A 26451-nucleotide genomic window follows, 5' to 3' on the forward strand; every position below is an offset into this window, starting at 1 on the left:
CCAGCTACCCCGCCGCTCCCCTGCGTGACGTGCGGCCCCGGTCACGTGGGGCGCGCGGTTCCGCTTCCGCTGTGGCGCCCCCTGGCGCCTCGGCCGCGTCTTTCCCGCCTCAGCTCGCCCTCGGCCTCGCGTCCCGGCGATGGAGGCGGCGGCGGCGGCGGGCGCCGAGCCGGGGAGCGGCTGCGGGGGCGGCGCGGAGGAGCCCGTGGTCTCCTTGGCGGAGGTGCTAGCGGAGAACGAGGAGCTCGAGAAGGAGGCGCGGGCCGTGCTGGGGGGCAGCGACCACGAGCGCTGCAGCTACTCCCAGGTGGGGGCGGGGCCCGGCGCCGCGGGGGGCGGGGCGGGGCCCGACCGGGGGGCGGGGCCCGGCTGCGGGGGCGGGGTCAGGCCGGGGGGTGGGGCCGGGCACCCCGGGGGGCGGGGGGGGCGGGGGCGGGGCCGCCCGGGGCCGGGGCCGGGGCCGGGACCGGGACCGGGACCCCCCGGCGGCCACTGTAGCCCCCGCCGGTGTCGCCCCGCAGGGCGCGGTGAAGAGGCAGGCGCTGTACGCCTGCAGCACCTGCACGCCGCCCGGGGGGGAGCCGGCGGGGATCTGCCTGGCCTGCAGCTACGAGTGCCACGGCACCCACCGCCTCTTCGAGCTCTACACCAAGAGGTACCGCCGCGCGCGGCGAGGGGAGGGGGGGGGCGGGGCGGGCGCGGGCCCGTCCCGGCGGCGGGAAGCGCGCGCGCGCGCGTGCGGGCGGGCGGTGGGTGTGGGCGGCTCGAGCCCCCTCAGCCTGCGGCGCGCTGGGCCGGGGGCGTCTCCCGCGGCTTCTCCCGGCCCTGTCGGCTCCTCACAGCCGCCCCGGAGCGAAACGCGGGCCGGGCAAGCGACGCTGGCTGTCGCCGCTTGCCTTCTCCTCCCGGACCCGACTGCTGGGACGCTCTTCGGGGGGCTGTGGTGTGAGGTGAGTTAGACAGGGGAATTTCCCCAGAGCCTCCTCCGCGTTTCGGTGAGGTGGGACAGCGTTCCAGTGTGTACCTCATACAAAATACACTATCTCTAGCAAAACTGCACAGGCGACTGAGGTCGGGTCCTTGAGGCGCCCGTATTCCCCCGTTCACTTGGCGTGCCAGCCCTATTTAAGTGAGAGCTTAGGTGTCTGAGGAGGAGGCAAGAGCTTAATCAGCTGCACAGATCCAGCCTTCGGAAACGAACCAATTCACACTCCTCTTCTGCCAATGCGTGCTCGCATTTTTGAGTGTGGTAGTTGCAGCACCCGGGGTTGGCTATGCCCTTGCGGTCTCCCAGCCAAGCGCTGTTGCAAATGATGGTGTTAGCTGAGATCTGCCAAGAACGGTATGTGAGAGGGTAAGGCTGTAAGGCCCTTTGGCCAGTTCTGACTGATGCTATTGTTTAAATAGCTGCAAGAATATTTTTATGGCTCCTAATAAACTGCTGGGAATTGTTATGAACACAAAAGTAATGTGTTTTCGGTTAATAAAAAACCTGAAATGCTATGTTTTTCTTTCCAGGAACTTCCGCTGTGACTGTGGAAATAGCAAGTTCAAAAATCTGCAGTGCAAGTTACTCCCAGTAAGTTCAGATGTAGGTTTCATACATACAGAATCAAAATAACAGTCTTGGGAGGTCGGTGCCTTGCCTCAGCCAGTGCTGACTCATGCTATGCTTCTGCTTTTCCCAGCAAGTCCAACAAGGCAGGAGTATTACAGCAGGAGATAAAACTGTTGAGGGACCAAAGGGAAATGTTGTGAGGAGAGAGAATGTTTGATCCTTGTCATCCATGAATGCAGCAGTTCTGCATCCATGGTCAGCGTAATGCCAGAAACATGTTGTGGTGCCTGCGCTAATTATCTCATTAGCTTTAAGCTGGCTTCAGGAGAACCTTTTAGGGTGCAATTTTGCAGTTACATTAAGGAAATTTGGGGTTGTGCTGCTGTCAAAGGGACAGTTTCCTCTCCTTCGTGGTGGCATTAGTGCCCTGATCTTTTTTGATAGGTTGTCCCCAGAGCATACTGATGGGATAGTTTTTTACTGTATCAAGCCCCCTGTGCTTTCATACTGGGTGGGCATTTTGGACTCGTTAAATAATCGGTAATCTTCTGGGAAGCAGTGACAGGAAGCTGCTTGGCTTGCCTGCAGTGCTGCTCCCAGGGTAGAAACAGTCCAAATGTAGAAACAGCAAGTGGTTTTGTGTATGCCCATTTTGTCCTGGCAGGACTGGGATGGATCCAGAGCTAGTCAGCCTAGGGCTACAGTCGAGTGACACCCACAGAGACACCTGTGACAATTTTAAGATGTTACCGTTTCTCATTTGAGTCAATGAAATGGATCACGTGGTTGTTGTTCCTCCTTCAGTTCAGTGCAAAATCAATTGTACAGGTTAAGTGACCTTCAGCATCTGTCCATTAATCTGGCTGACTTCATGGATGCCGGTGCTCGCATCATCCGTTCTTCCTTTGTCAGAATAGTGGTAGAAGGCGTTTTGTAGTAACATCATAAATGGTCACAGCTGTTTCTGCAGGGGCTGATGGTGGCCTTAGGCTGCAACTACGTGCAGTTCTGAAGCCCTCTGGCTGCAGCTGTATTAGCTGGGTTTTTTTAAAATGGGATTACCTGTAATTGAATTTCATTCACCATGTTTTGTAATTTAGATAATCCTCTCCTGTAGAGTGAGGCTTATATGACATGAATTTAGTGGAAGCTCAGTGGTAAGATGAAACAAAGTTGGGTTTGGATCACAATCTGGATGTTTAAAAAAAAAATGGAGGGGAAGGTGCACAATAAATTTACAGACGTTGCTGTAATGGCAGCAGGCAGGTGTGGTTGGTGATCAAGACTCTTACATCATTTTGGATTAGCAGTAGCTTAACAAACCCCACAGTTGCCGTTTGTTACAAAGGTGGAAAGACTGTTTTTCCTCTTTCCTTTTGAACTTCAGTATTCCTCGAGTGCCCTGTCTGCTGCTCGCTGTATAGAATAGGTATCTGGATAATATCTTTCTTTTTGGATTTTCACGCTGATGAGTATAGTGATTGCTTTTAGGAATTAAAGTGGAACAGGAATTGGTTTTCTCTAGATTATACGTATTTTCTGTCTTTCGTTTTTCACTGCATTGTCTATTGAGACTTTGTTTTCCTTTTCTCCTAGGAGAAGGGCAAGGTGAATTCAGGAAATAAGTATAATGACAATTTCTATGGATTATACTGTACTTGTAAAAGACCTTATCCTGATCCTGAAGATGAGGTAAGAAATACAAAAAACCAGCGGTAATCATGTATAGATGGTATTTCTGCAAAATTGTGCAAAGGGTGGTCACTGAACTGCTTTACAAGGAAGATCCCACTTTAAGAAATCATATGTTCCATATTGCTTTTGGTTGTCATGTGCTGTATAAAATAATTACTTTATCAGTTTTTTTTTTAAATGGTAGAATATGTTTATGTCTTAAAGACAGACGAGGAGGACAAACCATCATTTGGACAAAACGCTGCTGCAGTTCTCTCTGCTTTCCTCTCTCTAAAGTTACAGAGTTCCCTTAGGGGGTGGGTTTCTCATCATCTTGAGAAATGTGGCAAGCGCAGAATAAACACATTGCACATGTTAGGAGAGACCAGAATCTGCTTCCTTGTGCCTGCAACAGTGCTCTGACAAGGCTTGTGGGATGGGAGAGTCTGTCCTGTAGCGCTGGCTTTAGCTTTCCTTTACAGTAGTCAGAATGCTTTTTCTCTGTCTGAAGTATTAAAATATACCACTTGGTTTGCACACACACACTTTTGTTTGCAGTCATAGAAGTTAGTTGTTTTTAAAGAATAAGGCAGGCACAAGTCTTTCAAATACAAAAAAGTATTTTATGAACTCAGCTCTCTGAAGTTCAGAGATAGCTAGACATTTCTAAAGAAATCAGTAATAATTGTTTCATAGCAAAGCAGTTTGTATTGTACTGCCTTGTGGACAGTTAAGTTAGGATTCTGGCATCCCTGTATAAACCTGATGACATCATGAATATCAATACATTTCTTTTGCTAAGCTGCCTGTTCATGCATTTCTGTTCACAGGAGGAAAGATACTGATAGTGTATTAACTTGTATCAGCTCTTTTGTGTGAGAATGTCTTGTTCTACTGGGAAGACTAGTTTTGTAATAATAAGTGGGAATTTCCACAGTCTTGATAATACAACAAATTACATATGCTGTTGAACTTCAGGGAAGCAAACTGACTAATGAAGCAGTAACTACTTATTAACGGCAGCTCCCTGTGTGTGGGTAAAGAGGGAAGTGCAATTCACTTCAGCAGGCTTTGCATAATAATGCAGTTTGAGGCTTGTGAAAGATTCTGGCGGTTGCTATTAGTGCTAATAATATGACCGTTCATCTAGATTCCAGATGAGATGATCCAATGCATAGTTTGTGAAGACTGGTTCCATGGAAGGGTAAGGAAACTTATAAGTAGCAGAATTTCCATTTGCATAGAAATAAGTTACTGTTGGTCAAGTTTGTATGGTTGTTCTTACTTGGGAAGGTTTGCTGTAGTTCTTAAAAGATTATTACATGAGTTCTAAGGTATTTCTTTTCATCGTATGCAAAGGAATATGGAAAGTTTAATCTTACACTGCTGTCCGCTCCAGTCCAAAAAACCTAGGAAGAGTTCTACCTTTTTGAAGGTTACCGCTGCAGAAAAAATAACAACTTTATAACTGTCTCTCTAATTGGAAAATTCTAATCAGTACAATCAGTAGAGAAAAAGATTCTTACTCAGTCACATCATATTCAACTACCTGAATAGTTCTTCATTCAAAAGAATGCTTTTTAAACTGTAATTCCTTTAAGTAGCAAGAAACAAACTGTGTTGTTGGTTCCTGATTACAAACTTTGGGAAAATCTTTCAAAAGCAGCTCAGCACTAAAGTGAATGTCCTACTTAATGCGTAAGCATTACGGATTCAGCTTCTTGTGCCTTGAACGGCATGAGTGAAATTCTGTGCTTGAAGTTGCAGGATCAAAGAATAAAAAAAAAAGATCAGTGGCTTCAATTATGGGTTCTGTAGATAAACTATAGGATTCTTTTGTATATATGTATGTATGAAGAATGTTATGCTGCATACTGTGAGCTTTGCAATAATGCTTTTCAAAAGAAAGCTGTTAAGTGCTTTTAATTGCCTAAATAGTTCTCACCAGCTTATGGAGAGCTTTGGGACCTAATTCTCATGTTCAGTATGTGATCAATATGAAGACTTACAATCTCTTACACATAAGGAAGCAATCATAAAAAGTTATTTAAGAGTTTAAATGTGCAGTGTGCAAGAGGTATCTTCACCTGTCCTGTGTTTAGGACAGTTTAGAAGAATATAATTTAGAAATGAGATAAAGATAGGACTGAGATTTCTGGGTATGTAAAAGGCATAAAAGGCTGTAGACAAAGAGAATTATTTCAGTTTTTCCCTGGAATTTTGATCATCTCTTTCCAGTCTTTAAATTATGTTGATAATCACTGTAGAAAGTTAGCAGGAGTGTACGCTTGTGCTGAAAATGTGATGGCAGTTGATGTTTTACTTCCCCTAAACCTAGAGTTGAGTCTGTTAATTTGCAGCGAATGCTTCACTGCTTCGTGCTTGTTTCTTTTGATAGCATCTTGGTGCAGTTCCCCCTGAAAGTGGAGACTTCCATGAAATGGTATGCCAAGCCTGCATGAATCACTGCCATTTCCTATGGGCTTACGCATCGCAATTAGCAGGTAAAGAAAATTAAGAGATCTGAGCCAATATTTTGTTAGCATGTATTTCTCATACATGGTTGATTAATGACATAATACTGTTTTAAGTGGTTGGAGAAATGATACTCATTATATTGGACAGTCGCCTTCAGCAGTGGAACATGTGGGGCTGCAGTAAGTGTTGTTAAAAAAAAAAAAAATGCAGTTCTCATTCCTAAATCTTAATTCTGTGGTGCTCACTGTTTTATTTATTTTATCAAAGATGTGCTAGCACATAGATGGATGAAGATTTAATACTTGTCTCAAGGAACTTAATTTCTAAACTGGATCAAAGAACTGAAGAGCCATCCTAAGGGAAGCAGTGAGGCAAACAGCTGAGTATAAGAGGCTCTGAGCAGCGAAGAGTGAGTGATAGAGTGACCTGAAATGAATGTGTAAAACCTTAATCTGAGTAGAGCTGGGGCTGTGCTCAGGACGTGTTCCCCGTGGTCATGCCAGGCCTCTGTCTGCTATGTGGTCTCTTTGGGATCGGAAGGGTAGATGACTTGATTTCTGTGGAAAGAGCTAGTTTCATGTACTCTCCTAAATGTTGCTTACACCAGCTGGTGATTGATCGCTTATGTGCCAGAAATTTCAATGGTAATTTTAAGGATTCCAAGCTGGCCTACCTGGAGTTCTCTTCCTTCTAATGTAAATACAGTACAGAATGGGGTTTTTTGTTTGTTTTTGGTTTTCCTTCTTCTAACTAGCTATGTCACAGGGCACACATTTGAATTGACATCAAAAGAAAAACTTGCTTTAAATAAGGAAGTGGTTAGTGTAGTTAATCTGACATGGAGTTTTTGGTGTGTGCGTCTGGAGAAAATGAAGGACTCTGACACCAAGTCAGCAAAAAAGTATGTGACAGCTATTGAACCTGCGATAGCTATCAAGGGGTGTCAAGAAGGACAAGCATCTTAGTACAGAACTATCTGAAATTGTGATACCCTTTACCCTCTCCTAAGGCTTAGATTTTGGGAAGCAGAGTATTTTAGAATTTGGAGTATGGTAGGTGAAGAAGACTATGGTGAAGGAGGGAGCCGTTTCTCTGTATACCTAGGTCACTGTGTCTTTGGACAGCTGTAGAGTATGTCCAGGACCCTGCAGTGTATAAAGTGATCTAGATGCTCTTTGGCACTGCATTATAAAGCAGAGAGAACATCTGTGGTAGCCTGCACATTGTCTAGTACAGAATTTTCACTTACGAGGGTATGTATCTTCCAGTTCCTGCTTTGACCAAAGTGAACCCCCTTGAAGGTGAAGGGATTGTCCTGAAGGTTGAGGAAAGTGAAGAGCAGAAAAAAGAAATAAAAAAAGAAAGTGAAGTGGAACACCAAGAAACGAAGGAGGAAAAGCAAGTGGAACAGTTTAATGAACCATCTACTAGCTCTGGGTCTGCCTGTCCAGAGGTAAAACGTACCTTCTTTTCTGTCCTGTACATCTTCATACTGATGATAGGTGAAGTAAAGCCCACCTCTTTCTGTATAGGTTCAGTGAAGAGGTAAATGCTGTCAGTCTGGTTTTGTGTTCAGTCACTGACACCACAAATGTGTGGTCTCTGTGGAGTACAGCGTAGGCTGTGGAACACGCTTGCGGAAGTGGGTGACAAGGGTGTAACGTCTGTTTGCGGATAGGTTAGATCCATCCCTTCTTGTCAGCCACCTGGCCTTTACACTGAGGCAACTTCTGAATTTTTTCTAATACAGGAGTATTATGCATTGTAGCTGCATTTGCATGATAGTCCAGCTCTGATGTCTTAAACATTTATGGCTATTGCAGTAAATTTCTACAGAAATTTCCAGTGGAAACTGCTAAAATCACGTCAGAATCCGGATGTGGATGTAATGGTAATATAGGTTGTTTATAAAAATAAATGTGTCTGAGACAAAAGAAAAATCTTGCGTAAGGAAAATGACATGCTGGAAAGAACAGAGTGTATTTGATGTTATAGAGCACTGAACACTCTCATTTTCATTCAGGTGGTTACTAAGAGTGAGGAGCCAGTCTGCAAGCTGAAGGAACTCCAAAGCAAGGAATTTTTAAAAAAGGACACTGCCACCTTTTGGCCATCGAACTGGAGAAGCAAATTGTGCACCTGTGAAGACTGTTTGGTATGTATTCTCTCTTCATCACCATCCTTGACATGGGGGAGGCAGGGAGGAGCTCCCAGAGAATCTCTGAAGAGAAGCTTGTAGATAAAATCTATGTAAATGTTCTTACTCTGCATATAAACACCTAAAAAACCCCTCCAACCCACATAAAGAAACACACTGAATCCTTTGGAATTAATACAGCACGAAGGAGCTTCTAAACATTTGTATTTTCTTTGCTGCTTAAATCCAGTATTGCTTTGGAAGTTGTTATGGGGAGATGCTTGAAATGCTGGATACAAAATGTACATTATTATTTTTATTGTTACTATTTGCGATACACAAAAAGGATTGGGGAAGAACATCTTCACCTGAGAAGTTTTGTACTGTGACAGTAAATTTTACTTTATTCTCCAGAAAATGTATTCAGAGCTTGAAGTCCAGTTCCTGACAGATGAATGTGACACTGTCTTGGCTTACGAAAATAAAGGTACCAGTGACCAAGAAACAGAGCGGAGAGATCCTTTAATGGACACCCTTAACAGCATGAACAGAGTCCAGCAAGTAGAACTCATCTGTGGTAAATACAACTTCATTTTTAGAATCTACCTTAACACTTTAAGTGAACAGTTTCCAATAAGAGATTAGTATCAGGTCTTGCAGTGTGGTGTCAAACTATTTTTGAAGCAACATCTAGAAGACTGTATGACAGATTGCACACCCACCTCAATCAGGATTACTCCAGAGAAGTTTGTCCTCTCCAGCCTGTTACAACTTTAACTTACATCAAGGAACTAGATGGTGTGGGAACATTTCCTCTATTTAACATCTTAGATATTGTATTGATGGTAATTTCTTGTAACGTGAATATTTAAATGTTAATTTACACTTCTGCTGTCTGGCTTATTTATCTTACCCTGTTCTGTTGTTTTGGTAATCTCCTGTTGTCTGGGCGAGTGCCAGCCTGTGTGAAGCTGGGGTGCAGGGTGCTCCCTTGCAGCTTTGCCGCAGAGTATATTGACAAGGCAGTAGGGTATTTTGAGGTATTTTGTAACTGGAGCCGTGTTTCCCTCTTCTGAGTGAGGGTTTGCGCTCTGATGAGGACACTTGCCCAATCTTGAGTTCCAGGCTAGGACTTCCCAGAATGACCCATGTGTGCTTTTGCAGTGGGAAGCTGGGAGCAGGGGAGCAATTCACTGACTGAACTTCTATACGTTTCTCTGAAGATTAACCTGAACGGATAATCAGACTGCATAGGCTAGTCTGATAAATTACTAGGCTTCTCATGTTTACCTGGACTTGCCTTTCTTTTTATTGTTATTATTTATAATCCAGTTCAAACCTAGATTTGTCTCAAGTAAATCTAACGAATGACAAGAGGAAGTAGAACAAGTTGTCTTCTTGAGCCAGTGTTGTGTTAAACTAAAGCTGGGTACCTTCTTGGTTTTTTGTTTTCTTTCCCTTGCCTTTGCTTCTCCATCCAGAATACAATGATTTAAAGACAGAACTGACGGACTATCTCAGGAGATTTGCAGATGAGGGAACGGTAAGGCACAACTCACAGAATTTGTTTGCCAGAAAGTGTGTTTTAAAGTACTGTTGAGGGGTGGGTGTTTAATACTGTGATGCTATTGATGTTACAGTATTTTTTTCCTGTCTCCTGGGGTTGTTGGCACTGCAGTAGAAATTAGAAATCCCTGATTTCATTGCAATTTAAGTTTCATTTCCTTAATGACATTGCTGAGAGAGAACAGAAACCTTACAGAAATCTCTCTATAAAGTACTGAGAGCAGTTCTTAAATTTAAATGAAACTTCTGTTGGTCTAGGAAAAGTATTCAGGAAAAAAGCTCTTAACCTTTGTTTTTTCTTAGATTGAATTTAAACCCTTAGAAGAATAAGGACTGAGTAAATCTTGGCAAACAGTCTTGTCAGTTGTTTTCCTGGAGGAATTTTCATGCTATTATTAATCCACACAAGCATTTTGTTGGCTTATTTGCTAAATTGCCATTTTTACTTACATTGTAATGAGCGAAGTGAGCTAGTGAAAATCTTGCTTTGTGTTAATTTTTCTGATGATAAAAGCAAGTGGTCAAACCCATTAAAAATACCATCAGGAGTTTTGCTCCATGTGCTTGTTCTACCTTTGGGGAGCTCGTTTCTGGGTTTGTATTCTCATTATAAGAGAATTTGGGCATTAATCATCTCCTGGGTACAACAGAAAAACTGTTTTGCAAGCTGTGTCAGAGAGATTTCAGGATACTTGCTTTTATATGCCTTGTGTATTACATGTGGGATGCATGCAAGAAAAAAAAAAAAGGATCATTTAATTGAATTCTTGTACCACAACTTGGGTTTCATGTTGCTTCCCCTAGGTGGTTAAAAGAGAAGACATTCAGCACTTCTTTGAGGAATTTCAGTCACGGAAAAGACGACGGACTAACAGGATGCAGTACTACTGTAGTTAGACTGAGAGGGTCTGGGTCTGAAAGGAAAACTGGGAAAACAATACTCATTGGCAACCAGAAGAGGCATCTTCAGTATTTGGCTTCTCATCAAAATCCAACTGTCCCAAGAAACATCTTCATTTTGTCTCATACTTCCTTTACTTGTAGCAACTAAACCATGTTCTTAACAGGTACATTGCATTTATAGGGATTTCAGTACTGATCGACTCTGCATTCCACTCCTGAAAGCTGGCCGTGTCTCCAGGGGGAGGATGGCTTGTTCCAAGAACAGTGTGCCACGTGTATTCCCTTTAGCCTTTCACCTGTTCTACTCTTAGTGCCTACAGCTGTATGCTGCACTAAAACCCGGGTGGGGTCTGCCTGCCTTCCCCTCTGTGCAGTGCAGGCAGCACGCACTCAGGGCGCTTTGCAGGGCGGGAGTGCGTTGCTTTCCTGCTTTAAATGGTTCTGTATCATCTCTTCAGGGTGCAGCGATTCTAGCAAAGGCTGCCTGCACAAAGTGAGTGTCTGTTTACGACAGGGAGGGAGGCACAGCTCCTGAAAGGGTAAAGCAGGCACGCCTTATGGTCATGGCTGTTGGGTGAAGTTGCATTCTGACATTTGGGTCACATCAGCTGAAGTAAACAGCACCGCACTTCCGCATGCTCGCTCCCCACTGTGGAGGCACTCCCTAGGCAGGTGAAAAATGAGAAACCGTAGGTTAGGCTTGATGCACCAGAATGTTCTGTTTTTATAAATTCAAAAACTTTGTTTCTAATATTGTACAGTGATGTTTTACACACAAAAATTTGTCACATGAACTTTATCCACTCACTAGAATATAAACAATATCCAGAAGGAGGTACTAAATTACAAATTGAGCATCAGGGGTGGGTTTGTTATAGGACTTCTAATGCGCTTTGATTTTAAAAACTAGCCTACTGCAAATTATTCTAGTTCCTAAATGTTCCTGAAAACACTGCAGCATCCTGGCATTTTGCTGCAGTATAAAACATGATCTTTTTATAACCACTGTGATAATCATGGAACAGGAGATATTCTGCTGACTTTTAAGAATCTACACTTAAATACTTTTCATAAGTTTGGAGCCTAATGTAGTTTTTAGTTCTCTTTACCCACAAACCCCAAAACATGCTTTAAGAAGGTTCTAATTTTAACTCCTGCTTTACATAGTTGGAGAATTTCTTTACCGGGGGTACTATTCTGCTTCCATGATGACTTTTGAGAAGAAAATCAGCCCTTTATCTATCATTCTCCCTATTAATTGTTTCTGACCATGTTATTCACAAAAGCTAGTTCTAGCATAGAGGCTCAGTTCATCAGTTTGTTTCATGCAAAATGACTAGTTGCTTTTAAATTTAACTCTGGGTATTGTACGTGCTTTTTTTTGTAGCAACTGTTATGGGAGTTGTAACTGCATATCTAACTACATTATCTATCTAAAAATTAAATAACTGTTCAATCAGTACTCTCTTGTTTTTTTGAAGTGCTGCTGCAGTGTTTTGTTTCCATCCACACTCCAGACTAACACAGGGCAGCGCAGCGATGGCCTGTTGGCTGGCAGGCCAAGGTCTATCTCAGGGGTCAAGTCAAGCGTTGGGCCAAGCCAAGCCTGGTATTCCTGGACCTTTGCCTCTGCCCTGACCCATGCCATTGCAGGCAGGTGCGGAACAAGGGCTGGCATCCCACTTGCAAGTACAGTTTTGAGCAGGAAAAAAAAGAATGGGATGACGTTTCATCTGTATTGGAGTTCTTGGCATGTAATTCACTAAAGGGGAGAGGGTGCCCAGAGGCAAGCACTGTCCTGGGTTCCAGCTCTGAGCTTTGATCACCAGAACCCCGGGTTTTCCAAGTTGTGGTGTCCTCCCCCAGTGTATGAAAAAGTAAAAAAGCAGAAACAGGTACCAGGGTGCAAGTCAGTACTACAGCAAGGCACAGTCCCACCACTTGCTGTGCTCAGGAAATGACAGCAATGCTGTCTAGAGGGAGATCAGTTGCAGGAAGTTTTTTGAACCAGGTACGTAATTTCCACAGAAAGGAGTTACTACAGCTACACTTGCACAGCGCAGGGTCAGCACTGATGACATGCATTGTACATTCTTGGCATCAGCCTGTACTACAGTCACAGAGCAGGGTTTACCTGAAGTGGGCCCAGCCCCTAACAACGGCCCTGCCGCCCCCCCCCCTTCTTTAATACAGTTTTGCTTTCTTCCCGAAGGTTCCCCTGAGGGAAGAGGCAGAGTTAGCAGACTTAGAAGAACACTGTTGCAAAACGCACAGAAAGCCTGTAACAATACATGTTAAATATGTCTAGTTTAGGAAGTTGTTCCTAGAACTCAACTTCCTGGATGTGGGAATGAAGGTGTCAATAATTAATATTTAAGACCACGCAGTACTCTGCCCACCCCCACTTTATGTCAGGACATAACCCACAGTTATGTTGCTGTTGTACATCAAAGTGAGACTAGTCAAGGTTTTCTGCTGCTGGATGACACACTTCTAGACTTGAGTCATCTCTCTGAAGTAGTGAAGCAGTTGTTTCTGTGAAAGAGATGTCATGAATATTCAGCTGATGCAGGATAACTGCAACTCCAGAAGAGAATGGTGGGTACTTAACTAGCGGCTCTGCTGAGAAAATACACACTTCCTAGATCAAGGGCTAAGTCCCACTGCCTTGACTACAAGTAATCCTATTGCCTTCAACAGTGAATAGTCTCAGTCAATTAAGCTCCAGCCAGAAGAACTCACTGAACTACTCCAGTGAAGTGCTTTTCCTTTTTCATGAGCTGCTTGAACAGTGCCACTAATGTTGAAGTCCTCTTACACTGGTTTGTATCATATCTTTGATGTTCAAGGCATTATTGTGCACTTTTCTCTCCGGAAGGAACAACAAGCCTTGTCAGTTTTAAGAGCCTTTACTGTCCGCATCAAACCACTCCCTTCCCCTCGGCCATCGGTCACTGCAAGTTTGGAATGATGACAACAGCACAGTCGGTTTAGCCCGAGTGTCAGCTGGCAGCACTGCAGCAGCCTGTAGGTAACAGTTAATTGGAAGAAGTCGCACAAGCATGTTCTATACAAGCCATTTATTTGAAATGCCAACTATATGTAGGATAAAGTCAGTGTTACATGCTTCTCAGCAACAGTAGAAAAATAGAACCAGTGAAAACCTTTTTACAACTGTAATGGTACTCAAAAGAGAAATGTATTGTTTTACAATGCATCACACAAGACTAGAATTCAAGTTTGGAGGTACCTAAATAAAAATACTATTTTTTTTTTTTTAAAAACACTATGTACAGTTGAAGCGTAAACAAGTTTTACAAAGTACTGGTTATGCAGGTTGTAGAAAAAACACTTGCATAGGACATGAAGTCAGTTTAAGAAAGTTTTCTGAGCCTTTAGCATTGAAGGCACTTGACTTTATACCAGTAACAATACAAGGACAAGAAACAAAACCGTAACGTTGCCAAAGGCAGGGCGACCTTCTGGCGGTACAGATAATTACAGAAACCCCAAATATGGTTTTAAATTTTCTCTCTCAGCTGTTCCCTGCGTGCAGCAGAGCTCAGCATCACCTCTACCACAGAAGCATATAATTATTAGCAGAAAGAACAGTGCCTCAAACAGCAGAAGTATTCTTTCCAAAAAAACCCAACCAATTAAAAAAATAAGAAACCCCCCAAAACCCCCACCAAACCCAAACCAAAGAAACCCATAAGACAAACATTTGGGACATTCCAGGACCAAAAACCAAGGCTTACAAGTACAGGTGGCCACAGCCTTAACTTTCAGAAGTGAAACTCCTCAAGAACAGGAAAAATACAAGAAACTGCCAATGAACACAGCAGTTATTAATACACAACTACAGTAACTCCGTGGAACAACAAAACATTTCAAAGGAAGAATCTGTTTCAGGAATTAAGTTCTTCATCCACATGTTAAGGAAAAGAGGAGGGGGTTAGGGAAAGGGGAATAAGAAGTTTTTGCATGTTGCTCACTAAACAAAAGTCTGAGCTCTCTCTTTAATAGAGCAAGGAGCACGAGTCTTCCTCATTCAAGAAAACTTAAATGTTCATACCTCTATCCTCAAGCAAAATATAGTCAGTAATCTGTTATCTCCATCAAATTTACAGGAGGAAAAGGTGTTAATCTCCAGCCTAATCAGAAAGTGCTTCATGTAAACAACGAGCTTCTGCACCAAAGTTTCAGTAGACAGAGAAAAACACAAAGTAGCAGGTAGCACAGGTAGGTGTGTTCTGCGAGTGCGATGTAGTATGAACGCTAGCTTCTGAATAATGCTTCCATGAAGAATAAAGATGGTCTCTCTCCCCTCCCTCTGCACATCCAACTTAGTAGGAAATCCTACACTGGAGTACAAAAATAGAGTTCCAGTAATTTGACAAATCCTTCTTTTCCACTTTGAATCAGCTGCTGTTAGCTGCTATCTTCTTCCCAACTCAAAATACACAAGTGAAAACACAGATTGTCTACATGGCCTGATTGTCTTTGTGGCCTCAGAAGGACTTGTCTTTTATCTTGCACCTACTTTTAAACACTTTATTCTCTTTTTAATACTGCTCAGCTTCTGAGACTTCAGAAGCAGTTTTGTATTCTAAAATGCAGACATGTCCCCTCCAGAGGCATTTCTCACTAGCTTATTCCAAAGCCAAAGCATTTCATGATTTCCCTCAAGCCATAACCTCAAAACTTCTCAGTCTTCATCAGCCACGACCCCACAAATTTCAAGCTTAAAAGTTACATCTGTAGATTTCAGCCCCACCTCTGTCCAGGCACACAGTGCCACATCAAATTATGTAACTAAAATAGTTTTCTCAAAGTACATCTATCGATTTAAGGTAAAAATAAATTCTTCACAATACTAAGTCTTCTGAAGACAGCTATGACTTTTCAGTAACTAAGCTACCAACATACATATGATGCAACTGCAGGGAGTTTCAGGGTTTTTGTGTGTGATGAAAGTTAATGTTTCTAGTGCTGGTGAGCATGAGACCCAAGTGTCTGGTTAGAGCTACGCAGTCAGACAGCACTGTGCCCAAATCTCCAGAGGAAACCCAGTGAACCTCAGTCCCTAACCAGCAGCAGCACCGTCCCCCCACTGACACCTTCTTGCATTTAACAATGTTCTATGCTGCAGTCCCATGGGAATACTACATATTGGTGACGAGGCCAGGACCACCAATTGTCTTGACCATGGTCAAAAAAAACAGATTAAAAAGGCTGACAGAGGAAAAAAACCCAAACACCTCCCCTCACCCACAAGACATATCACCTGCACAGGTTAGCTAAGTTTCTCCTCCAATCCTACACCATGCCTTCCATGGCTGCATCTCAAAAGGAATGTCTGCAGAGCTTTCACAGAAGCAGGAGGCCTATAGATGTGTATGCAGGAGACATGAGGATTTATTGGTTCAAACACCCATATCTTCATTTATCTAGAAGCTATTTGGTAGTTTGGAAATGCAGTATTCAATATATTTCAATAACGTTGTGGTGGTGTTACCAGGCCTTGCATACTTTAATGAAGCAGGTTAGGTAAGAATCTGCCATCAACTAAAACTAAAAGTAAAGTTGCAGCAAGATACCTGTTTAAATAGCATTAAGCATTTTGAACTGCAGGAAACAACTCAACCTAACCTTAAAGTAGTCCTTAGGTCACACTTGGGACTAAAGTTTTCTACTACAGGGAGATTCTTCATTACAGAAACTGCATTTAAAAAACCCAAACAGGCCTTTACCGGTAATCACTACACTGCAGTAGCATCAGATCCCTATCCTAAATACAATGAATCTGTGGTAAAAACTGCATGGTAAGTATTAAGGATGCACTTATAACCATTATACCCGGCGCATTGCTTAACCCCAACCCAGAGGCAGGGAGGCAGCCCAGATCACTATCATTCCCTCTTCATATCATGTTAATAGATGAATCTCTTCTGCTTTTTTAAAGCACAAAGTCAGAAAATGGAAGTGTAATGTAAGAGTGCTAAAGCTTTGCACATTTCATGATGCTAGAGCAGTTACTCTTCACTTTGACTTTGTTCACAGAACAGCTGCAATTATGAAGTCAGCAACACTTCAGATCAGGTAAGGAACACTGAACGACATCACTAAGAGTGAAGCCCTTTTTTAATCATAGGCAGGAGAAAGCAAGGCAATGAGCCGTCACCTTGGCGCCTCTGTTGGCGAGGGAACCCTCAAGTGGAGGGTTACCATTCAGGCAACAGCGAAGATACTATGCCTTGTCTTCCCGACACTCCAGGATTTAGCACAAATCCTCAACTCCGGTCTTCACTTACCCCCACGTATGGGTAGCTGGAAGAACAAGTTATTACTATCATTTTTACAGTATTTCTAGATTTATTTCTGCATGGGCAAATGAACAATTCTAGTCTGTCTAATGTGCTTCTGGGTGATCATGGAGTTCTCCGTGGTCACAGCTGAACCAGAAAGCAAAACAGAATCAGACTGTCAGATCCCAGTGAATTTCACTGGAATTTGGACTCCTAAATATCCCCCGGACTCTTAAAAACCCAAAAATAATTCTTGAAGTGGGCTTGCTATATAAGGATAAGACCAGCTGCCAGAACTTCCAAACAAAACATCACACTGGATTCTTGCCATAGTTGTAAAAATCAGGAAGATTTCAGATCTAAACAAACAAAAAAATCTAACTCAAAATGCAGTATTTTGATGTGCTGTTCTTTGGAATTCCTATAATTAAAAAATAAACACATTGTTACTATCTCATAAGAAAATACATTTCATAATGTGCAACCCAATGCACATAAGGAATTGGCAGGTGAAAGGGAAAATGCAAAAGTATGAAAATACAGTCCTTTAAATGTGACAATAAAGTTTAACATATTAGTACAAAACTAATACACTAAAATAGATGTACAGGTGCAAAAGGCTACCAGGTTGTAGAAAAAAGGTACCAGCTTTTTTTTTTAAAGGCTTAATTAAATTTGCTCAAAAAAAATTTCCCACAAAATAAAACCAGAAGCAGCATTAAAAACAAACTGATAACATGCTGTCTCTAATAAAGCAATGTAGGTACAAAAGAAGTGAGCAAAGCTGAATTTATCTGCTGGCATGAATGAATTTGTCTGACAGAAGTCAGGCCAAAAGTTGCAGAGAATGGGATGCTTACAACTCTTAGGCACAGAGAAATAGTGGAGGTTGCTTTCATAGGGCAGATTTTTTATACAGGAAGTCTGGTTTGCTTGGAGACCTCCTTCCTCTGCTTACTGCATCTTCCCTTTCCAAATCTGCGTTTCTCTGTGCTCCATGTTCCAATGGCTCATCATCTGCCAGTCTCCTACTGGGTCTCTCCTCTTGCATTTCAGAGGTGTATGCAGAGAGCGAAGGTCTGTTGGAGGTCAGCCCATAGGTTAAATCAGTTTCCATTTTTGTTCTTCCCCTGATGTGAACTGGGCCATTACCACCATTTTCCTGGGTAGCCAATGCCAAATCCAGTCGCTGGGGAGGTTGTTCTAAGACATCGAGGTGTATTGGCTCATTCTTTTGTCTGTGTTGATGCCCATCTTGGGAGAGCAGGAATTCCCTCCTAGAATCCTCTTGCTTTTTAGGAGATATCTGGGAGGATAGATAGGCTGACTTTAAGCCACTTGGTGATGCCTTATTGTGGCTATACAAATCTGGGCCAAAATACATGCCTTGTGAAGGCGAAGGGCTGTGCCTGTTGGGTGCTGGAGTAGAGGGTCTGCATGCAGCAGCGTTAGAGAAGTCATAGAAGTCAGGATATTCCTGCTGATTTTCTCGAGCATCTATTTTTTGCTCTATTGCATGTTTCTTTCGAGAAGTGGGCATGTGTCTGTTCTGAATACATGAAATGTGCTGGGGTGGACCGGGCCCTACCTCTGTAACCGTCTGGCTTAATTCTGTGTCAACTGTGAGCTCTGGTAATCTTCTGTCTTTTAAAGACATTGCTGACACACCCATTGCGATATCTGGCATCAGTTCATTTAGCAAGGGCTGAGTACACTGGAAAAGAAAAGAAATTGGTCCATGGAAATAAAGCAAAAGCTAGAACACAAACTGTATTTAGGACGGTTTCTGTAATTCAGAACAGCATTTTCCTAATCCACCTTTGCCTAGATGAACCTCAGCCTGCAAGTTTCCTACACTGTTTAAAGAACACATGTATACTCCAACCTTCACCCTCCTGTTAGCTTAAGACAACTTCTTTCCGTCATGAAGCTGTTGTGCCACAATAGTAGTTCATTCTTAAACACATCTTGTCTTGAATATGCGGTAAATGACAATGTACCATTAAACTCTCAGAAGGTAAGCCTGCTCTATGCCACTTGCGATTATCAAACTAAACAAGGTACTCAGTGCAGAAGTTAATGGTTTTTTACAACACAGAGTTCCAGCACAGGGAAGCCACAAAACATGTATTTCATCACTATAGATGCAACCCTTTTGCTTGCATTTCATATTTTAAAGTTAACTGCAGGCACATGTGTGTGTATGCATGACAGCTTCAGGGCTTGTGGGGGAGCATCGGTTCAGTGCTGACTAGATCCACAAAGTGCATGGAAGTTATTGCATGGCGTTCTTCTCACCTACACCTATAAACAAGCCTGCAACGAGACAAGCGTATTACAGCCTTCCAGACAGAAGTTAAAATTTCTACTTGAATTTATCATTCTTAATGAAAGCAATTTTAGTAATCATTGATTACTAGCAACTCACAAATTACAGAAAGAATACAGAAGAAAAATATCACCTATATTAGGTCTATGCTTCTCCTTGCATTTTTTATAGAAACATTCTAGCAGAAACATTTCTAATGTGAAGAAGATCACTATATGGTTTCCTTAGTGAAGTCAGTATTCATCAAGAGAAAGATGTGCTGCAAAACCCACCTTTGAACAAATAACGGCAAACCATTCTAATTTAAAGTTAAATATTTTAACTTAAATTATAATACGGAGTGCAATATATTTAGGACAATTGCTAAAGGAAAAAAAAAAAAAAATCCGTATTTCCATTCAGAACTCCAGATCAAATCTGCACTTGAAGAGGTTTTCATTATGACGTAACTGTGCACTGAAACAGTTTTTTCACTGCAGAAATAAATTACCAAATTCTTTATTTAGCATTTCATGTACTTCACAAAGCTATGTCTTTGTCCAGTATGTTATAGTTCAGTGTTTTCATTACATCATACTGTAGTTCAGCAACTATGATTGTCTTTAAATGCTGTAATGAACCCCTTTGTATTTGCGATTACCAATTCCTGCTTGCCTATTCATTTTTAAATCTTTTTCACAGCTGTTAAGGCCTTCACATTCTCCACAGGCTCCCTTTATACACACCTGTTTAGTTCAGGACTACTTACCTGTGAATAGCCAAAATATCATCACTGTTTCTACCCATGAATTATAGCATGCAGTCCACTACTGAAGTTGACTTATGCTATGTTTTAATGTAGAGCAAACTGCATTTCAGAAGATTCATGAGTCCCCCTTGCCCCTCCAAAATGCTCCTGCCCCTGGAATGTTCATTAGGGCATGTCTTTGGGATGCAGAATTCTTCTCCTAACCAACAAAGATGCTCTTTTATTTAACAAAGCCAAGTTACTTCATCATAAGAATTCTCTCCAGCTCTTCTCTGTAAACTACTTTGAGTGGCAAGAGATAGGGAGAAGAGGAGAAATCATAATACTTACTACTTGCTTCTCAGCTGCCATCACTGATGCTGCCGCAGCCACCGTTTGTCTCCCCAGACCTGTACTGTTAGTGCAATCAGGAGGTGCTGCTTTAACACTGGGCAAGTAGACAGGTGGTGCAGCTTTGGGAGCGGTTCGGGAATGGAATAGTGAGTGATTGCACGGGTAAGAAAAGGAACGGGAGGGATGTTGACTTGGCACCCTTTGTTTCCAGCCCACTTTGAACTGGTTATGAATAGGAGTTGCTGGTGGGTGGTATGGAGGTGGAGGAGGGGGCAATGGTGGATGGAAGGCCACAAAAGAGTCCAGTTCTGTAAACATGGTTTCTGCAGTGGGAGTGCTGTTAACACGACATCGTCCAGACTGTCTCATTGTCAGGAGTGGGCTTTCGTCCCCAAATCGCTCATCAGGAAAGAATTTGTGAGGATTCTGCAAAGGAAAAAACTCAACATGTAACAAAACAAAGTAGGAAGTCATCTAGAAAGATCTCCTAAACTAACACACATTGGAACTAGAAATCTGCTACTATAGTAACGGGCCAGTTGTGCCACTTAAAACCTTACCAACACTCAAGGTGATTATGGCTACAACAGAAAAAAGATCTTTTTTTTTTTTTAAGAACAGGACAAGAAGCATCAGATTCATTGTGTGAATAAGTTGACCAACAAATGCATTTGCTTTAACGGCAATGTACAAACAGAAGTGGGATTTCCAGTTTCCCAGTCCTGATACATACTATGCAGATCTACTGTATTAGTTAAGACTTCCTCTCCTCTCTGATTCAAGAATAAATCATAATCTAGATTTCTAGTTATGGTTTGACTATTCTCATCAACAGCCTCTTCAGCAGATTTTTTTTGTCCCCAAAATTGGTGGCAGTAAAGAGGACCCTGAATGGCAACAACTTGAGAAAAACATTTATACATTGCACTTACACATTTATAAAAACATACATCAAATACAGCAGTCTCACTGTAATTTGCATCTGGACAGTTCTAAAGTTATGCAGGCATTTCAAAGCATTTTTGCACCTGCACATACACACACAAAATAGTTCTTTTATTGCAGATTACACATTCAAGTCAATTCATAAGCAGAACAGAATCAAAGCATTTGTCTTATACAGCAGTTTTTCATACCTGCAAGAGTTCAGCAGCAGCATCAGAAAGTCCAAATTCCCGCAGCACACGAATCTGAATCTCATAACTGACTGTGGCGCCTTCTCCACAATTAAGAGCATACGCTCTTTGCACCTGCTCAGTATGACGCAGCTCCTGCAGCCGTTTGATCATCTCTTTTACAATGAGGAGATTGGGAACTGGAGGGATAATAGAGAACAAAATGGGGATAATAGAGATTACTTTTTGAACTGAGAGACAACAAGTTTGATTGCAATGATTAGATTTAATTCTGAAGGAAAAATTTAACATCAGGCTGACTTGGCTTTTTTTTTTTTTTTAAGAAGCATTCTACCAAGAACAGTTTGACTTAACACATGTTCCTTGGAGCATCACTAAGCCACAAGGGATAACACACATATCATACAAATGATAAAGCCATATACCATTTTTCCAGCTTCTGCTAGAATGAGCCAAATACAGCCTTCTTGGTAAACCCTTTATGATGCAGGAATTTCATGATTTGAGGTGGGAGCAGGATATCTTAAATAACAACTGAATGTTCCCTCATGAATTCTACAGGCCAAGAATTCATTGATTTTTTTGGCATATGCTTCATACTTCTCGTGGAATTCTATAATCACAAGACCATAATACCAGTATGTAACTACAGAAAAAGCACTCTAAAAAAGTTAAAGAAACTGTAAGCCAACATAAACTTGTTAAAATTATGTTGTTTTATGCAGTCATATTGAAATAATAATAAAAAAAAACCTTTCCAAAAGGAAATAATATATAATTTGGGGTATTCATCCTGTTGCAAAACTTCCTCGTGTCACTTCTTGCTGCTGTTTGATGATGAATGATATTTCTCTGTGGTCTTTCTGTCCTCAGGAAAATGCGCATATCATAAGAGAAGACAAATCCAGATTTCTGAATACGTAAGTCCTGGCATCTGATCCTTTACCAGCTTTACAAGCATTATATATTGCCATGACCAGATGTCCGTAACAAAAGCTCATAAAAATTAAATGGATCAGACAGCAAGAACAGTGTGAAAAGACATTCGCATTACAGAGAAGGAGAAAACCCAACACTGTGCAACTACAACTGGTCCCAATTTCACAAAGTTTACATTGGTACATGAAGGGTAAGTGTAAGTAGTGCAAAATATTCCCTCCCCCGCCCCAGTCTTCAAGTCTTGGAAATAAGTCTTCCATGCTACCCTCCTGTGGCAGTACACTGTGGCCTCCGTAACACCTCCACACACTCCAATTGTTCTGAAAAATCCTGGTTTAGCAGCCAGATGTTTAGCTACAACTAGCATTTTGCTAACACTGAAAAAAACAGGATTTGAGAGAAGTTTGAAGCAGTTCTCCAAACTAGTAGGCATAAAAATGATCTAAGTTTTTAATTAAAAAGTGCTATCTTCTCAAACCCAGGTTTGTTTCAGTTTTTTTACTATTATTCATGTGAAACACATGGAAGAGAGATTACATATATAAAAAAATACAATTCTCTCAAGTCAGTTGCAGGATTTCTAATTCAAACTGAAACTGGAAAATACCTAAGGAAATCCAATTACCTGCTGAACCTAGCCTCAAAGTAGAACAGACTTCAGCAGAGGTTGAACTCTGAATAGTGTTGCAAGAGCAGCACTAAAACATGATGCCAATAGCATTTATGCAAATATAGTCCACGGGCAGTGGGCACAAGAAAGATGCAAGCGACAGATGGAGAATACCTAAGCTGTAAAGAACCCCCTGTTCCAAGAGCCCAGCCTAAGGGGCACGGAGGCAATGTTGCCTAGCTCTCTCTCTGGCAGTTCCTGTGCTCCATCTATGCTTTGGGATGGATTCCTGTACAAGTTACAGGTTGGCACAGGCCTGAATCTCCTCAAATTAATTGGGCTCCATCTACCCTTCCTAGCACAAGGCATTGGCAAAACAATCAGTTCTTTTGCTTAATTACAGAACTAAGCAAAGCAGGCAGTTACCAGGACAATACCTGTGTTCCAACTACTGGCCAGGCTCAGAGCTCATATCCGTGCTCAAATCAAAGGGCTGGCAATAACTCCTACATATTAAATTATACAGCATCAAGCTGTAGTGGAGTTTCAGATTGGTAAAGATGTCTCATGTTTGCCAACAGAGCCAGATTTTTTCAAAACACGAGAACTTTTGCAAAACATTGGAGACCTCTGAGAACCTGTTTCCTTTCTCAACTTCTTTGTAAACTAAGATCAAGCAAAGTGTTATCAAAGTCACATCTTATGATGAAATACTTTACATTCAATTCATAGTGAGTATATTTATGTTTTTCTGTAGAGGGGCAAAAGGTCTGAGTACTGTAATGTACTGTTGAGATGGCACAGCTGCAAGTTTCTAAACAAACAGTTAGTACCTTTATCAAATTACAGAAATTTTCAGAAGCTCCTTTTAGGCTTTATCAAGTCTCTTCCCAAATCACAAGAAACAGATAGATCAAAACCATTCCACAAACCTAGAAAACTTACTGCAGTGTTTAACTAAACAGTGTTTCAAATCTTCCTAACACCTCAACTTAAATTCTCCTGCAGCAATTTAAACCTATTATTTTTGTCCCAGCTCCAGCATCTATAAGAATAGTTTATCTACTTCTTTTCAACATAGTTGACTGAAGGGAGACATAATTGATATACAAAATGCTTATAAAATGGGGAATGGGGAGTGGTGGAAGGAGGAAGATGACTTTTCTTGGTGGCATGTCATCCTTATTGCTTTTCTACAGACTCCGAAACTGATCCATATCTACTGAAATGTGATACTTTGATCTAAAAATGGATGCCAAAAGTTTGTGCAAGTTTAATGAAAGACTGCATAAGCTCATGGATTAAAAAACGCATTTAAAATTACTAACTACACAGAAACATCATCCACCATAGGACATCTCCAAGCTGCAAATGGTTGAAGAGCACACAGAATTTTACAGGGAATTATTTTATGTGCTTTTTATGCTACACTTTCACTATGCATTCACTACTGGTGACTGCTGGAATAAGGATACCAGACAAGACAGACAAATCGTTGACCTGACCCAGTATGGACATTTAAAAGCCTAAACACAATGCTCCATCTGAGACCAAATTACTTCACATGTCTTGCAGCACATTTGTTTTTGTATTTTAGCATGACGGTTGTTCTTTATGGAATTGTATAATGTTGACTTTCAGGCTTTTCTCCACAGAGCTTCCCTCAGCCTTCCTGTACGCACACAGATGGTCACACCTACATAAGCACAATGTTTCCCACTTTCTTCACTGAATTGAAATTTAATCTTGGTCATTTAGCTATCTAATCCTGGCTTCCAAAACATCCACTGACTCTCCCAACTTGTCATCAGCTGCAAGTTTTGCCCATGTATTCTCTATGCACACTGAGTGTTAATAGGATGAGGGAAAGGTGGGAAGACCTAGACACTTTGGGAATCCCACCAGATATTCTTTCAGTTTGACACCAAAAGATCAAATGCATAAATGACAAAATATATTCCAGTAGCTTTATGACTATATTTCCCTGGCTTGCCCATGGGAATGTCACCCCAAGTATCCTGAAGTCAAGAGAGGCTGTATCTACTTCACCTATAAAGGCTTACTCTGCCACACCAGGAATGAAGTTGGTTTGACTTCAAAGCTAAAGTGGATTTCATAAACTGAAAAAAAGTGCATTTTGAGTGCCTACTTCCAATATTTTTCTGGCAAACTGAGTTAAGCTGACTGCCCTACAAGTTATGCTCCCCTGCTTTTTGTTTTTAAAAGAAATCAGTATTTTGCCATTTTCCAGCCTTCTGGATCTTACCCATCTTGGACAACTGGTTGTAGAAAACCGAGAACCAGTCTAAGAACAGAGTCAGACTCCAGCAAGTGTTCTACAGTAAGCTTAACCAGTCCAAGGTTTTTCAAATCGCTCAGCTGAAGCACGTTAAAATACTACCCCCTCCAGTAGCTTATTTTCTAACTACTTACTCTGCCATCCAAAAATAATTAAATGTCTTCAGAGTAGACCAAAGTAAAAGGGACTACCGCTAAGTGGGAAGAAGCCCAAATGGTGCAGTACTACTCTCTGAGGAAACCATAATATCCAATAACTCACATTCACTCTCCCTGGCCCCAAGCCCCCATCCACTCACACGAGAGCAATTGGCATTGCAAGTGATCTAGCAGCCTTACCTGGGATCTCATTGGCTATAACTGAAGGAGGACTGGACTGGTTAGTGCTAACTTGCTGGTGGGTAATCATATGACAGCACTGCGGCACCGCGTTGTTTACCATGTAAAGGGTGTCGGGCACATTGGACATTCGGACCATCCGCAAACGAACAAGATCGGTTTGTTCCACCATCATCTCATCCAGTACTGACTGCAACGACAGCCATTAGAGCCCTCATGAAGGCACTGCAAACACATACCCACCCAGACCTGCTGCAAACGCAGTCCCAAGGCCACAAGTCTAGGAATGTCTAAACTGTAACTTTTCCAGGTCCCAAACAGTATTTGGCTTTTCCACAGCATTTTCTATTCCATTTTCCAGTCATGATCAGAATTGAGTTTCACAGCTAAGAGCAGGCAGGTGAATAAAGTTTGGGAAGGTTGCTTTGTTTATTTGGTACCTGTCAGATTAGAAGTAACCTTCTCAAGGCCAGACCCTCAGGACTTTGTCTCAGACAATTACTGCCTATAGGCCTCAACTCTCCGTGCCACTGAGCAGAAGGAGCTAGTGTGAAAATGAAACGTGTTTCCCTCAGATGTCTTAAAGAACAGAAAGGGATTTATGCATACCCTTTTAAGATTCTCATTTAATATTAAATGGATTTATTTCAAAAAATGGGAGGCTAAGAGGGGAGCTAAAAAAACAATTAAAAAAATCAGAAATCACAAAAATTCCGCAATTTTTGCATTTCACAATAAACTATGAATAGGAGTATAGTTACCAGATAGTAAGTATGAGAGTCCTCCCTCTAATGTTAAACAGCTAATGATACATTTAAAAATACTAACAACATAATATGAAACCAATAGAAACAAGTAGGATTCCTGACGGGGGGTGGGGTGGGTGGTGGTGGTGGAATGTAGAATACACTTTTTACTTTAAGATTACTACTAAAGCACTCCCATACTGTATACCTGAAAACTAAAAGAGTCAAAGCGTTTATCACATGTTCTTTAAGACATTTTTGTTAGTTTTAACAATCCAAGATACAAAGATAAAATTTTAACTGGCTAGTCTTCCTTTGCTGCTTTAGTGCCACCTGGTGCTTTCTAACC

General features: G+C 41.8%; 2 protein-coding genes across 3 annotated transcripts in view; one reads left to right on the top strand and one right to left on the bottom strand.

Moving 5' to 3' along the window:
* The first annotated feature begins 121 nt into the window (after positions 1-121).
* Positions 122-11778, top strand: UBR7 (ubiquitin protein ligase E3 component n-recognin 7). The gene is made up of 11 exons (XM_052783029.1): positions 122-307; positions 522-655; positions 1519-1579; positions 3155-3250; positions 4383-4436; positions 5631-5736; positions 6979-7163; positions 7734-7865; positions 8262-8424; positions 9329-9390; positions 10218-11778. The coding sequence occupies exons 1-11, from the start codon at positions 140-142 to the stop codon at positions 10308-10310; spliced, it is 1254 nt and encodes a 417-aa protein (XP_052638989.1). The 5' UTR covers positions 122-139; the 3' UTR covers positions 10311-11778.
* Positions 11779-13381: 1603 nt separating this feature from the next.
* The window catches only part of BTBD7 (BTB domain containing 7), a 60469-nt gene continuing 47399 nt past the window's right edge, over positions 13382-26451 (bottom strand). For both annotated transcript variants that reach the window (XM_052783033.1, XM_052783032.1), the window contains 4 exons: positions 25357-25546; positions 21171-21349; positions 20032-20460; positions 13382-18338 (listed from right to left, as the gene is read on the bottom strand). In XM_052783033.1, the coding sequence (XP_052638993.1) occupies positions 17520-18338; positions 20032-20460; positions 21171-21349; positions 25357-25546 (1617 nt within the window). In that variant the 3' untranslated portion in view covers positions 13382-17519. The remainder of the gene's footprint in view (positions 18339-20031; positions 20461-21170; positions 21350-25356; positions 25547-26451) is intronic.

The sequence above is a fragment of the Harpia harpyja genome, chromosome 3, assembly GCF_026419915.1.
Source record: "Harpia harpyja isolate bHarHar1 chromosome 3, bHarHar1 primary haplotype, whole genome shotgun sequence".
NCBI classification, from domain to species: domain Eukaryota; kingdom Metazoa; phylum Chordata; class Aves; order Accipitriformes; family Accipitridae; genus Harpia; species Harpia harpyja.